General features: G+C 35.6%; 1 protein-coding gene across 1 annotated transcript in view; it reads right to left on the bottom strand.

The window, feature by feature from the left end:
• The window catches only part of TRIO (trio Rho guanine nucleotide exchange factor), a 255,331-nt gene that overhangs the window by 61,619 nt on the left and 178,615 nt on the right, over positions 1-15,097 (bottom strand). The window contains exons 30-34 of the mRNA XM_070940772.1: positions 13,461-13,651; positions 12,745-12,846; positions 11,512-11,654; positions 10,553-10,652; positions 5,580-5,823 (exon numbers count right to left, since the gene is read on the bottom strand). Of these exons, the coding sequence (XP_070796873.1) occupies positions 5,580-5,823; positions 10,553-10,652; positions 11,512-11,654; positions 12,745-12,846; positions 13,461-13,651 (780 nt within the window). The remainder of the gene's footprint in view (positions 1-5,579; positions 5,824-10,552; positions 10,653-11,511; positions 11,655-12,744; positions 12,847-13,460; positions 13,652-15,097) is intronic.

The raw sequence follows: 15,097 nt of genomic DNA on the forward strand, positions 1-15,097 counted from the left end.
CAAGTGAAAGAATCCCAATCCCAATCTCTTTTAGGAAAAATATTCGAGCCCTCCTTTTCTAGTTTCTTAAATGTTTTGCTTCCTTCTTCCCTGATTCATACAGGTATTCCTTAACATGATTCTGATGTGCTAACTCTGCTAATCAACTTCAGTACTTTCATACTTCAGAGTAACTTTAGCCCAGAGAACAGAACAGAAGAAAGGAAAATGACTCCCGAACTTCTTAATTTTCCAGTACTTTTGTCAAGTTTTCTTCTCTGACATCTGATTTGTCCTTTCCAAATGCAGCAGCCTTTTCATCAGCCAGTCCATTCCATTAAAAAAATCTTATTTTTTGGTCCTGTTGAGTCCTCAAATGCAGATTCCCAGAGTCTCCTATTCTGCTTGGATTCACATAGCAGCTCCAGTCCATACAGCACAAATAGAACATCAGCAATTTCTAACAGATTATCCAGGGCCTAACAAAATTGAATTTTACTATATTTATATTTACACCAAAAGGGAGGTATACCTCCCCCCAAAACTTCTTAGAGCCCATGTGATAAGATGGTAAGTGGAGAAAAAATAAAGTTGAGATCATTTTACGACTTCGTCCTCATCAGGGTATTTCAGACTGGTTTCAACACAGATCCTTTAGAATATATATTTCTTATTTCCATCTATTAAGACAATTGCTCACACTATTCCTATTCTTTGCTTTCTGGGTTTTTTAAAGACTTAGTTAGCAATCCATAAAAAGGCAGAATCTCCAATCCCATGACTGAATTACTCAGGTACTTTGATGAAAAACTATGTCAATTTTTTTGAAAATCCAAGTACATAATGTCACCCATGTCTGTTAAAATTCTGAAAGAATTTTATAAGATTGATGTGATCTGCCTCTGGGACAGCCACAATGTTTTTTCTTCTATCGTTCCAATTTGCTTGAAAAAGATATTAATCTTATTGGCCTGTAGTTTCCTAGAACTCCCTTGGATTCATTTTTAAAAACTAGCGATGGTTGGCTACCATCTACTCCTCTGGCACTGAGCTTATTTATAGGACAAGTTACATATTTTGCTACGAGTCATATTTGAGTTCTTTAATAACCATTGATAGATGCAACCAGGATTTAGTTGTGTGACAAGAGCTGTGATGAAGTAGTGGTTAAAATACAGCATTAAAGGCCAATCAGCCCACTGCCAGGAGTTCAATTTTGACTGGCTCATGGTTAATTCAGCCTTTCATCCTTCCGAGGTTGGTAATGAGGACCCAGATTGTTGGGGGGGAAATATGCTGACTCTGTAAACTGCTTAGAGAGGGCTGTAAAGCACTACGAAGTGGTATATAAGTCTAAGTGCTATTGCTATTAGTGATTTATTAGGTCTTAGCCTTACAAGATGTCCTAAGGTATCAAATTTTGTTCCATCAAGAGTGTATATCTTTTTGTTCTTCAAATTAGGTTTTCTACCTATTGAAGGAAAGATTCCTTAGGCAGAGCTTCTTGGATGAGAAGCGAAGGATAAGAAAATTATCCTTTGGATAAGAAAAACGAGGAAGTCCAGTTGCCTCTTGAAAAAAGCACCTTTTTGATCGATAATTCACCACAGCATAGAATAGAATAGAATAGAATAGAATAGAATAGAATAGAATAGAATAGAATAGAATAGAATAGAATAGAATAGAATAGAATAGAATAACAGAGTTGGAAGGGACCTTGGAGGTCTTCTAGTCCAACCCCTGCCCAGGCAGGAAACCCTACACCACTTCAGACAAATGGTTATCCAACATCTTCTTAAAAATTTCCAGTGTTGGGGCATTCACAACTTCTGCAGGCAAGTTGTTCCACTTATTAATTGTTCTAACTGTCAGAAAATTTCTTAGTTCTAAATTGCTTCTCTCCTTGAACAGTTTCCACCCATTGCTTCTTGTTCTACCCTCAGGTGCTTTGAAGAATAGTTTGACTCCCTCTTCTTTGTGGCAACCCCTGAGATATTGGAACACTGCTATCATGTCTCCCCTAGTCCTTCTCTTCATTAAACTAGACATACCCAGTTCCTGAAACCGTTCTTCATATGTTTTAGCCTCCAGTCCTCTAATCATCTTTGTTGCCCTTCTCTGCACTCTTTCTAGAGTCTCAACATCTTTTTTACATTGTGGCGACCAAAACTGAATGCAATATTCCAAGTGTGGTCTTACCAAGGCATTATAAAGTGTATTAACACTTCATGTGTTCTTGATTCTATCCCTCTGCTTATGCAGTCCAGAACTGTGTTGGCTTTTTTGGCAGCTGCTGCACACTGCTGGCTCATATCTAAATGGTTGTCCACCAAGACTCCAAGATCCCTCTCACAGTTACTACTATTGAGCAAGGTACCACATATACGGTACCTGTGCATTTTGTTTTTCTTTCTTAAATGTAGAACCTTGCTTTTTTCACTGTTGAATTTCATTTTGTTAGATAGCGCCCAATGTTCAAGTCTGTCAAGATCCTTCTGTATCTTGAACCTATCTTCTGGAGTGTTGGCTATTCCCGCTAGCTTGGTGTCATCTGCAAATCTGATGAGTTCCCCATCTATCCCCTCGTCCAAGTCATTGATGAAGATGTTGAAGAGCACTGGGCCTAAAACAGAGCCCTGGGGTACTCCACTGCATACTTCCCTCCATGTAGATGCAGTTCCATTGAGGACTACACGTTGAGTGAGGTTGGTCAGCCAGTTACGAATCCATCTGGTGGTAATGCTGTCTAACCCACATTTTTCTTCTTTATCTAGTAGTAGGTTATGGTCTACTTTATCAAATGCTTTACTGAAGTCCAAGTAAATTATATCGACAGCATTCCTCTGGTCCACTAATTTTGTCACTTTGTCAAAGAATGCAATAAGATTAGTCTGGCATGATCTGTTTTTGACAAACCCATGTTGGCTTTTGGTTACTTGGTTTGCTTCTAGGTGTTTGGTGATTCGTTATTTGATTATCTTTTCCATCATCATGGCCAACTTGCTGAGGGACAAGAATTACACTATTGAAGAAATGGTGGAATAGAATTATTAAAAAAGGATGCAAAACGAGAGACAAAATGAAATGTGAATGACAAAAAATAATTACATTAAATTGTTGAATTATTCTCTGGCAAATTGTTCCACAGTGAATTGGTCATGGCGAGTTGCCCCGTGGAAAATTGGTCATTGCAAGTTGGCTGCAGTGAGTTGTCCCATTCCATGAGGAATATCTTGAGCACAGAAGACAATGCATTCCCAAAGAACGAACACAGTAACCCAACAAGGTTGTATAATATATATCTTTAGTCTATTTAACTTATCTAATCTTCCCAATGTATGCTTAAGGTTTTTTAATTTTAAAAAATATTTCTCTGATGAACGCATGAAATAAAACGGTAAAACCATAATTATACATCCATGACTGCAGAAACCTAGAGAGAGTTTTAGCACTATATTTTTCAATGAAAATGGAAAAGATATCTTTTGCTTAGATATAATAATCTTATAGTTTAAAACAGGTTATCTTCCTATTTTTTCTACTATTTAATCAACGGTCATTTCAAGGAAGATGCAACATGAATTATCATGCCAAATTTCTCAGTTTCAAAGGCCACCCAATCCCAGAAGAGAAAAGTCAAATATCTAGCTGCAATGCTTAAAGACTGTGTTTACATAAATTGCCAGGAATTTTATTTATGATACTGTTCTTCTTTAAGGAACAAAAGAGGGTGTTCTTGGTTGTGAACTCAGCAGCAAAGAATTATTATAGCCAGCCAGTTTGATCCTTTTGTCCACCCTTGTCTTAACTGTAGTAAGCCAACCTCCCCCCCACTTTTACTCTCATTAAGAAGGGAGCCTCCTCAAATCATTTCAGAATCAGTACTACATGAAAAAACAGGACAGAATAGGGTTTTATTGTCCTTGCTATATAATGTATTACAGTTCCAGTATTACCAGCTGCATTCAGTAGAATTTAACATCTTTAGTTACTAACACAAAGATTGTGCTGTTTGCTGAAATTTGCATCCCCTCCCTCCCAGATAAAAATTAGCTAGCTTGCAAAAACTGAATGATTAGGAGATAAAGACTTTTGGAAAGCATTAAAGATATTATTTCATCTTGCTTTCCAGCTTTTCAAATAATAATACTTTTTATATGCTTGGCTGAAAGTTAATTTCTTTGACTGCAAACTATTCAAAGACCATTTTTCTCCATGAGTGAAGAATAACTTAAATTTCATTGTGTGTCCGTTTCTCCCCCCCCCCCGATACAATCAACTTCTAACTTTTTTTTTTTTTTTGCTTTATTGTATAATGAATTTTATGGTAAACGAATTGAAAGCCTTGGGAATTGCTTCAAGGTGTTCAGAAGACGGTCAATTACAAATCAAACAACTACTTAAATGTGAACTGTTAAAACTCATCAAGAGCAGAACAGAGGAACATTCTTGGCCACCAAAGATGGAGCTAAAAGAAAATATTTAACCAACTCTTTCTAGTTAGATGGTAGGGCTTAAGATTTCTTCCTGCCCCATGGAGGAAAAAAAATATTACTTTCAGTTTAAATCTCCCTTCTAGGAGAAGCAGTGACTTTTCTATCAGCTTTATGTTATAAAGACAAGGAGGAAGATGTGGAAAGAACTATAGATTGGAAACAAAGCAGAGGTTGCAGTATTAGAAGCACAAACCATGTATGTATAAATATCATTTTTGATGGTTCTATACAATTTCCTTAGGCAGCCAAATATTCTCAAGTACAGGAATCTATAAATCTTGACTTGACTTAAAAGGCTAGTGTTATCTGTGATGACCACTGAAATTGTCTACTCAGACACTTTGGTATGTATAAAGAATTCAGGGGAAAAATCTGTCTTGCATATGCAGCTAGCTTTTACAGGAAAGCACAAATGCATGTCTTTCTTGTATCTTTTGCCTTTTCCGGGGATAGGGCAAACTGAAAGAACAGGCCCCTCCCATTTCTCTGTAATATATATGGCACAATAAGAAACGTTTAGCTTTACTTCTTGCAATTAACTGGGGAAAAGTGCAGGAGGCCAATATCGTTAAGATGTCAATCTGTTGACTTCCTGATCGATCATATCAATAACAAATAATACTTTGGCAACAAATTGATCATTTACACTTATGCTTTTGCCTTTGAGATCTCTACAAAACATTTTCTCTTTTTTTGAGAATGCATGTAATACAGTCAACAAGTTAATAAGCTGATTTAAATTATTAGATATATTTAATTTTTCTACCATGAAAAATTCAGTGGCACCCTATGTAAAAGGTTTTATAGGTACTAGGTTTTATTATTGTGGGCCCCCAGAGTCGTGTTTAAGATGGACAGTCATACAAATCTGCTAAAAATATAATCATGTTACACTTTATAGAAGGCCTCAATGAAACAAGCAACAACCCAACCCAACACTCATAGTTTGTAATGTACAAAAAAGTTACACAAAGTCTCATCCTATGTAAACTAAGTAGTCCTAAATTGCACTACCCTCATTTTTTATAATATCCACCACAGCACTGTTAAATAAAAGTACAGGGAGAGGAAAAAACAGACAACTGGAAAACTTAATTCTCTTACCTTTGTGGTTAAAGATGCCTTCCATCTCCATACTACTTCTAGAATGGGCAATGCAGAGAGAACCACATGGTACTAGTCCTTCTGCAGCTGGAGATCGGTCAGTAGTCCGTACTAGACACCAGTCAGGTTTATCATGAGGTCTCTCCAGCACTTCTACTGTCTGACCACGACGGATTGTGAGTTCATTGCTGTTGCATGCTGTAAAGTCATGGATGACCACTGTCAGCTCACAACCACCAGATAACTGTAGAAAAAGGAAACAAAAAAGAAGCCTCTGTGTTCTGTGTTTAGTTTAGTTTTTAGTTTATTTTGGATTTATATACCACCCTACTCCCGAAGGACTCAGGGCGGTGAACAGCCAAAGATAAAACACATATAATATAAAATGTAAAAAACAATTTAAAACACATTAAATAAATTTGGCCCATACTGATTAAAACACCCCTGTTGAAGAATTCGTTCGTATCTACCCATCTAGATAATTTTTTTGACCATCTGAAGTGGTTCCATAACAAACTGAACAGCTAGTGACATTAACACAATTCTCACTTTGCATTATATGTGATAGTCGTTACATAATTGTTCTTTTTCAATTCTTATGAGTATCTATCTCTGCCCTCTCAGCGAGAACAGGTATAAGTTTAATAAGAAAAATATTGAAAAGCTGATAAATAATTTACATTATTTAATTTACATTAAGTTTTATAAGACATTCACAAAGAAATGTCAACATAAATCATTGTCATTAAAAGATATTCTAATAAGGTTTTTACATTACATTATATATTACATTATATGCAAAAATATTCAGTGATTTTATAATAACTGAAATAGATTCCCCTAGAAAATTCATGGTACATTATGCCACTACCTAAGTATTCCTCTAGTCATCCAGTAATAAAAAAGGTTTTCCTTTTATTGAAATGTATTGAAAATTTCTGAAAAGAACACATCTTTTTGAATTTATAATTTGGTTATAAACTTACACTTTACCTTTCTTAAATTCCAAAATAAATAGGAAATTACATAATACATTGAAATTACATAATACAAAAATCAGAATTTGATTTCACTTCTGAGCTTTGAATAATGCACTATGTGGTCTGGATTAGGGATGTATTTCTCTTGGTAATTTGCATTACAAAAGGGATGCAATCAATTCATTTTTTTGAATATTACTTTTTGGTACGTCTCTGGTCATCGAGAGCTAAGGTGTATCTTTCTAGTTCATCAGACAATCCTTATAAATAAATAAAAGAAAAATAAATGTACAGTAATTTTCCACTTCCTTTCTAAATATTGTATTATAACTTCAGTTAGTCTAGCTGGAATTATCCCAAAACTTTCCCATGATCACAGATTGTAAAAGCTTGGCTTTCTGATCCTAGTTTTGAAAGTGGGAAGGGGGAGAGGGTAAAGAGAAAAGACGATGTATGTTTCTCATAATGAAGCAAAATAAATCAGCTTCTATCCATCAAGACACAGGCAGGAATTGTTCCCACGTAATCTCTCAGGATAATTTCCATTCAAGTTAAGAGGTGTGCATTTTCAGAAACATGTTGCCTTCCCCCCTTAAGTGTATGCGGGGTACCCTTCTTCATCCACACCCATTATGCTCTGCTTATATTAGCACTCCATCCACTCAAAATTATGTCAAAAGATAATTTATTTGGGGGTGGAAAGGGTAGACAGGCAAAAAAAGCCCTTGGGGCTTTTAAAAATGATTTATTTTTATATTACTTCCCTTAGATTGGAGTCAGAAACAATTGAAAACAGCTGTATTCCTGAAGCGGTCTGAGAAAGGGGCCTTTTTGATTTAGAGTCTGACCACAAAACAACAAGCCAATATGTACATCTTCTAAGGAAAGAATGCTGCAAATAGAAAATTTGTGTTTGAATCATCCTGAATAAATAATACAAAATTGGCCTTGTTAGTGTAGTGCAGATGCAAATTGAAATAGCAAAAAATATAGTGATGTCCACATTAGAAGATTGGCTTTTTAGTAATAAATAGTGGGGTATAACCAGAAGGAAAGAAGGGAGGAACATAGGAAGGAAGATTGGAAGAAAGGAGTGAATGGCTAATGGGAGAGGAAGGACTGTTATTTAATAATGAAATTCTTGCTTTGCGTACATTTAAACGTAAAATTTCTCGGTAAAACAATTTCAAACTGCCAAACTGGGAAGATATCATCTGAGAAATACTCCTAACGAATTTTCCAATCCTCCAAACCTCAGAAAGCTATAAATTTCAATCAGAAGACAACACATACTCTAAATTCTGCATATGCTATTGGTCTCCATGTGGGAAACCCATATTCCATTCTCATCCCTATTATTCAAGCATCATGATACTCCATGGGATCCTGGCCAAGATGAAATACAGTTAAGTGGTATCCATCTATACACAGTTGCCATTTTCCTCAAATATATGACATTTTCTCAGGAGAAGTTTTACAAAAGGAGAAGATATTACAAATAAGAAGCATCCAACCACCCCCTTCCTCCATCAACTTTACTCCAGCAATTTCTTTTTTCTTCAGTCATTCACACTTTTACTACAGATGTATGCAGTGAAGTATTTCTTAATACAACTGCGGTCATATTGGTTTCCATAAGCCAGGAAGCATTATTAGAATCCTGGATCACATGGAAGACAACACAAGTGCAGTTGTATCTTGGAAGGCTTCCCTGATGCTGCCAACTACACTTAGGATGAACATCTGCAGCGAAAAATGAGGTTAGTAAACATCACCAAGCATTAAGATTGTGCAGACTGATCAAGCTGTTACTGGTTGCATTCGCAATGCTTGGATAGGACCTGTGTGTCTGAAGCATATAAAAAAGACATTTGTAAGGAAATGTTCCAAAGATGAATAGCAAAGCAAGGGTAATGTGGCCTTATGGACTTCTCCAAACTTTCATTCAAAGTGCAGAAGTCATGAATCTTCCCTCTAAAGTTTCATTCCAAGGTTATTAAGGCAGAAAAGTGAAATTTGTTTCTTAAAATAGAAGAGGCTAAATGCACTTCCTCAATATAGAAATGCTTCCAGCTGCTACAACTACAAACAAACAAACAAAGAGCCCCAGGGATTCTTAATAACTTCTTCTTTATTCCTTTAAAATAACTAAACAAGCCAAGAAACTTCACTCAGGTTTTGTATGACTTTTAAAAAGCCTTTTAAAATCTAATTTCTAAGCAAAATAAGGAAAATCTAAGCAAAATAAGGGAACAGAAAGTATTTCTGGAAATCATACACTTTTATTTAAGTGATAGAATGACCAATTAATGAACAAGAATCATGAACTTATACTGTTAGATAAATCACAGCTTCTTTCACATTAATGTACTGGATGAAGAGGGGCTGACAATTGGCTTTTAGTATTATCTACAAGCATAAACTGAGGCTTGGTATCTATATTGCCAGAGATATAAGCTTTTTCAATATAAGAAATTTAACTCATTTTTCTTTTAGCTTGATAATTAAAAAACACACCAAAAAGCACTAAGAAGCCCCCAATTAAGGAGTGACCTACCTAAATTTGATCTTCACTTTTATTTACATAAAATTCTTAATAGAATTATAACTATGATTATCTGCATAGAAATATAGACCATGGAAGTTTTAAATCTTGGCATGTCTTATTAGGGGTATAAATCTGTCTCTGGCCATTTAGTTTTAATAGAAATGTTAAAAGCATAAATTAATCAACCCAGTATTTTGTACCAAGCCAAAATACCAGAAGCCATGATGTGGTTTATTGTTCATTACGATAGAAGAATTTTAAAGTTTTGCTAGTTGTACAAGCACTTAGGGACTCTTAAACAGCATCCTCTAAGATCAAAAAGCTACGTCTGTAGAGCAAGAAGCATCTCACTTCATGAAAGTTTTTTGAAGGATAACATTAGGCCAAAGGGGTAGAGTCAGATGCATCTTCAGTAATTTGCTTTTCAAACGAGAAGGCTGACTAAAGAAGAAAGCCTCTCTATCAGAGCAGGGGCATGTTCTGCTCCTTTTCTTGCCCCTATCCTATCTCACATAATCACACACATACACACACACACACACCCCCAGGGGTGAAATGCTCCCGGTTCAGACCGGATTGCCCAATCTGGTAGCGATGGAGGCAGGTGGTTTGGAGAACCGGTATCAAAAATCCCTGCGTGCCCCCCCCCACCCCATGCCTTGCTGAGCTGCGTGATCATCAGAGGCTTTTAAAAAACATTTTAAAAGCATTTTTTCTACAATCTCTTCGGCTGAAAAAATGCTTTTAAAAGTAAAAAAAAAAAAAGCCTCTGTTGATTGTGCGGCTCATACTTTTAAAAGCCTCTGATGATCCCAGCTGAGTTGCCTGATCGGCAGAGGCTTTTGAAAGAAAAAGAGCCTCTGCTGATCAGGCAACTCAGCTGGGATCGTCAGAGCCTTTGAAAGCATTTTTTTATAACCTCTTTGCCGAAGAGATTGTAGAAAAAAATGGTTTTAAAAGTTTTTTTAAAAATGGCCACGCCCACATTACCCCCAAGCCACGCCCACAGAACCAGGAGTAACAAATTTTAGATTTCACCACTGCACACAACCCTCAACTGATGGGGAAACAAGCACCTCCTTTCTCTGTAATTGTACAAATGCCTATGTTCTCTTTAAGCGTATAAATATGTTTTTCATCTATGTGAATGGTGTTGCACAAACTGAAAGGATCTAATTTTCATAGCTGAAACTAAAGGAACACGAGCATTAATAGCTTAGCGCTATTGACCATCTGGAAGACATATACAAGCAGTTCTGAATTTACTGGAGATCAGAGGATATAAAAATGAAGATAAAATCCAATTCTTAAAAAAGCTTCAGGTTTCTAATTTCTGGGTTCTGGAAGCTCATTTATGTTCACTGGGAGAAAAATGTGTGCATGATTTCATTGTAAGTTGTGCTAAATAACAAAGGAAACAATCAAATTCATTATCTTTGGCTTACCTTATCACTATCCAATGTATTTTGGGAGGTTCGTGATGCGATTGAAATAGTATCAGGTTGACTGCTCCCTTCTCCTTGACTATCCAGATCTTCTCCATCTCTGTAAGCATAAAATGTTGTATGACTCTTACAGAAATTTCTTAACTCAATTTCTTAATAATGATCATGTTATATACTGAAATAGCTTGGTATTTCAATTCAGAATAGAATAGTGAATGTATTCTTCTGTTCATCAATTCCTTAACAAATACTATTACAGCTAAATATAACAAGTATTAAATATATACAGTACTAACTGATCAGTCACCTTATGTTCTATGAATCTGTCCAATTCCTTGTTGAAATCTCCCCGAATTAATCATGTGATTGCAAATCCTAGTTTATTTCTATATCTTTTATCTATTTTGAGTTTCATATCAAGATATGCTACTGGGTTCTAATATTTTGAGAGAGTGTAAAAAACATATTTCTAGCTACCTTTTCTACGCTGTAGTATTACACATTGTATTTATATCTACCAGTATTTCATAGTTAATACTTTGATATGTACTTAAATATCAGGACAATGCAGACATTTTTATTATGTGTCCTTCTTCCTTCCAGACTTTTTCCCTAAGAAGTTTCAAATGCTGTAATTCTTATAGGCACATTGTTCCATTTGGTCCATTCCTATTAGCATTTAACTTTTTTTTTTTTTTGCAATTTTGTACATTACACAATAAACTTTCTAAGCAGAGTGATTTATCATTCAAATTTGATATACATGCCTATATTTAAGGTTCTAATCCACCTATATATGTTTTTAATATATTACAATTTAGCATCATCATCCAGATTGCTTTTTTTTTTTAAAAAAGAGCACAGAATGTACTTTCAAAAAAATTGGTTAGCCAGTCTGTTAAGATGGATCTCAAAAAAGACAAGAACCATTTCCAGCAATAGAGTCGACTTCTACTAACCTTCTTCCCTTTTGTTTTGTGGTTGATGCGGTTTTAGGAATGTGAATAGGCTCTTTTAAGGCCCCTTTGAGATGAATTGTTCTTTCCTGTATTACTTCTCTGATATGTTTGATCCAGTCTTGTTTGTTCTCAATACTGGAAGCCTTGAAGAAAAAGAATATCTTGTTTTAGTATAAGAATAAACTTTTGAAAAGTCATGGTCACAACGTAACAGAATGTATTAAACAAGAATGATACAAAGTACTGGTAGAAATATTTTTGCTCTTTAGTTCTGAAAAATGAATACCGATTTTGCTATTATTTATTGTTTTTAAGATAAGATTTGCTTCCTGCATTTTACATCCCTAATTTGTATACAAATCTCCAGGGATCATGACAGCAAGTCAGGAACATATAGTATAATATAAGACTTTGGCGTCAGAAAATCCTATTCACAATTTACATACAGATACTTCCAGTTTCTTGGCAAATTTACTTCCACAAAGTTTGTGTGAGTTCCTAGGAAAAAGTGTCATGTCTTGTTTGCAACTTTGGTCTTCAAGACATGAACATTGCTTTGAATTTTGGGTATTATGAGTCAATATCTGTTTTAAAGTGACATTCTATTATAGGTAGTCTTTGACTTATGGCCACAATTGAGCCCAAAATTTCTGTTGCTAAGCAAGTCAATTGTAAAGTGAGTTTTGCACTATTTTACGACTTTTCTTGCTGTAAATGTTAAGTGAATCACTGCAGTTGTTAAGTTAGAAACATGGTTAAGTGAATATGGCTCACCCATTGACTCTGCTTGTCAGAAGATTGCAAAAAGTGGTCACATGATCTAGGGACACTGCAACAGTCATAAATACATGGTTGCTGCCAAGCGTCCGGATTTTGATCACATGATAATGGAGATGCTGCAATGGTTGTAAGTGTGAAAAATGGTCAGATGGCACTTCTTTCAGTGCCACTGTAACTTCGAATGGTCATTAAATGAATATTTGTAAGTCAAGGACTACCTATAAACTAAAACATCAGGGATGGGAGCCCTCAGCATTCAGGCTGTAAGAGGCTTCCAGCATTCTGAGATTGTATCAATAAAATTCAGTTTTAAAATGGACAGTTTTCAGCCGCAGCTTCTTTGTTTATGCCTTCAAAATAGCCTTCAAATTAAGACAAAAACAATAATGTCCATGTCAAAATGAACTGCCTCAGAGATTGTCCACTCTGTTTAGAAGTATGAATACCAATTACCTTTAGTACAATTTTATTGTCTGAAGTAGGAGTTCTTCCAACCCACAGTGCAAATTTACAGGGATCACCTTCTACATGCTCTGTGACACCCAACTCAGAAGTCTGAAAATTAAAGGAAAAAGGATTAGTTAGTTGTGGGAAAAGTTTTGTAACATGAAAACACATTTTTAATGGGTTTTAAACATCAGTTACCTCTTAATCACCAAAAATGTTTCAACAAAAGTCAAAGTACCTAATAAGCAGTTGTGTAGTAATAAGCAGTTATTATTTCCTGGCTGCCTTACATGATTCAAAAGAATAACTTCGTCAGTGTTTCAAATCCTGACTTGGGATCAACAAACGTATTTCATTGTATTAATCAAAAGCTTTCATGCAAATTGGAATGGCTGGCAATATATGCCCTTCAAATATTTTATTTTACTGCAGATCTGCTCCATGATTAAAGAATAATGCTACAATATATCTCTCTCTGCTTAAGAGAACGTTTTTAAAAACATTTCAGAATGTATTCTTCAGAGTCCAAAAGAGCTACCAGTTTCTTTTGCAGTTATGTAAAAAGTGGCATGTTCAATAATATGCTTATGACTTAACAAACTGGACAACTTTTAAGAAAAATCCGACAGCAATTTTACTCCATTTTCCAATATCTGAGCATACTGCAAGTTGTTAGCAATTAGGTTTGGCTTTGTTTTTTTTTCAGTGTAATAGTAACTTACAAACAACTTGCTCTTGTAGATGTATTTACTTCTTCCACTAGAGTCTTTCACTTCTTTACTAAAGACAAGTGACATCTCAAAAAGAAAGAGATGTCTTTCACGTCCTTTCCGGATGAGAGTTTTTGGATCCCACACTTGGAAGGATTCCTGAAGGATAAGTTCTCCCTGAGATTCAATGTTCTCATCAAAACCTAGGAAGTAAGTTGGAAGAATTCAAGGAAAGAAGAAAAGGAGAGAGAGAAAGAGACATGGGTGTGTGATAAAACTTAGTTCATTTTCTTATAATACTTTTTTAAATCACTCTTCCAGGAAGAACTTAGAAATGTAGAAGTTGTCTTGGAAGTTATTCTTTAGTAACCGTTGTAAGGTTTACATCATCAACAATTCCTTTAGAGATTGGCTGTTTATGAAGGGGAACTATATATACATCTGTAGTTTAAGCCGCACAGAGACTGCAAACAAGTAATCCTCACTTACTGATCATTCATTCAGCAATCATTCAAAATTATGAACGTGCTGGAAAAAATAACTTTACAGCTCATTTATGACCTTTGCAGGATCAGTCTCAGTCAAGTGATCACCATAAGAGTCGGGATAGGTTTTCTTTTTTCCTTGCAGAGTAGACAGGTTGGAGAGAAAGCAATTGCAAAAAAGTAAGCTGTTTGCTCTTCTATACATCAAAAGCAATGTAATTATGCTGGCAAGCACAGGTCTGGGAAACACAGGTGAACTACGTACACAGCTTATAGTATTCTCTTGAAATCTCTTTCTCTCCAATTTCTCTGCTCTGCAGGGAGAGGGGAAGAAAAAAGGAAGCGATTTTTGTAGGTCATTTCTTCTTTGCCTAACTCTTTCCCCTTTTTGCAGAGCAGAGATTGGAGAGAAAAACATTTCAAGAGAGTAGGCTGTTTGTGTACTGTGCCCACAGCTCCCAGCCCTCAGCTGCAGTGAAATTGCATTGCTTTCAATATGTTTAAGACAGTAAGTGGGCACTTGAGCATTCCAAAGGATGAGGGAGCAATTAGGAAGCAAACGAAAGCTGAACGTGTGAAACTGAGTAGACTTGACTTTTTCCAGATGGAAAGCACAAGTGTGATCACATGATTTCCCATTTAGCAATCACTTTGTTTAACAGTGATGTTGCCAGTCCCAATTAGGGTCATTAAGTGAGGACTACCAGAACATGATATAAAATTTAGTAACAATGTGTAAGGATTCCTTAAGAAATAAATTGCCTTGGAAAGAACTGTATTACAATTACAAAATTGTAAAACTATTCTTTCATTTAATTTGCAATTATAATAATATTTAATCAATTCACACTTTTAGCACTTAAGATTTATATACCATTTCACAGTGCTTTATAGTCCTTTCTAAGCGGTTTCAGAGTCAGCATATGCCCCCAATAATCTTGGATCCTCATTTTATCAACCTCAGAAGGATGGAAGGGCTGAGTCAACCTTGAGCCGGTCAGGATCGAAGGAATCGAACTCCTGGCAGTGTGAGCAGAATTAGCCTGCAATACTGCATTCTAACCACTGTGCTACCATGGCTCTTTAATTAGTTAGCTATTAGATACTAACATATTGACATTTAAGCAATATTTATATATTGGAAAAGTAATGAACTAATTAAGT

The sequence above is a fragment of the Pituophis catenifer genome, unplaced genomic scaffold, assembly GCF_029215685.1.
Source record: "Pituophis catenifer annectens isolate HBS135680 unplaced genomic scaffold, rPitCat1.0.hap2 SCAF_3, whole genome shotgun sequence".
In the NCBI taxonomy this organism is placed as follows: Eukaryota; Metazoa; Chordata; class Lepidosauria; order Squamata; family Colubridae; genus Pituophis; species Pituophis catenifer.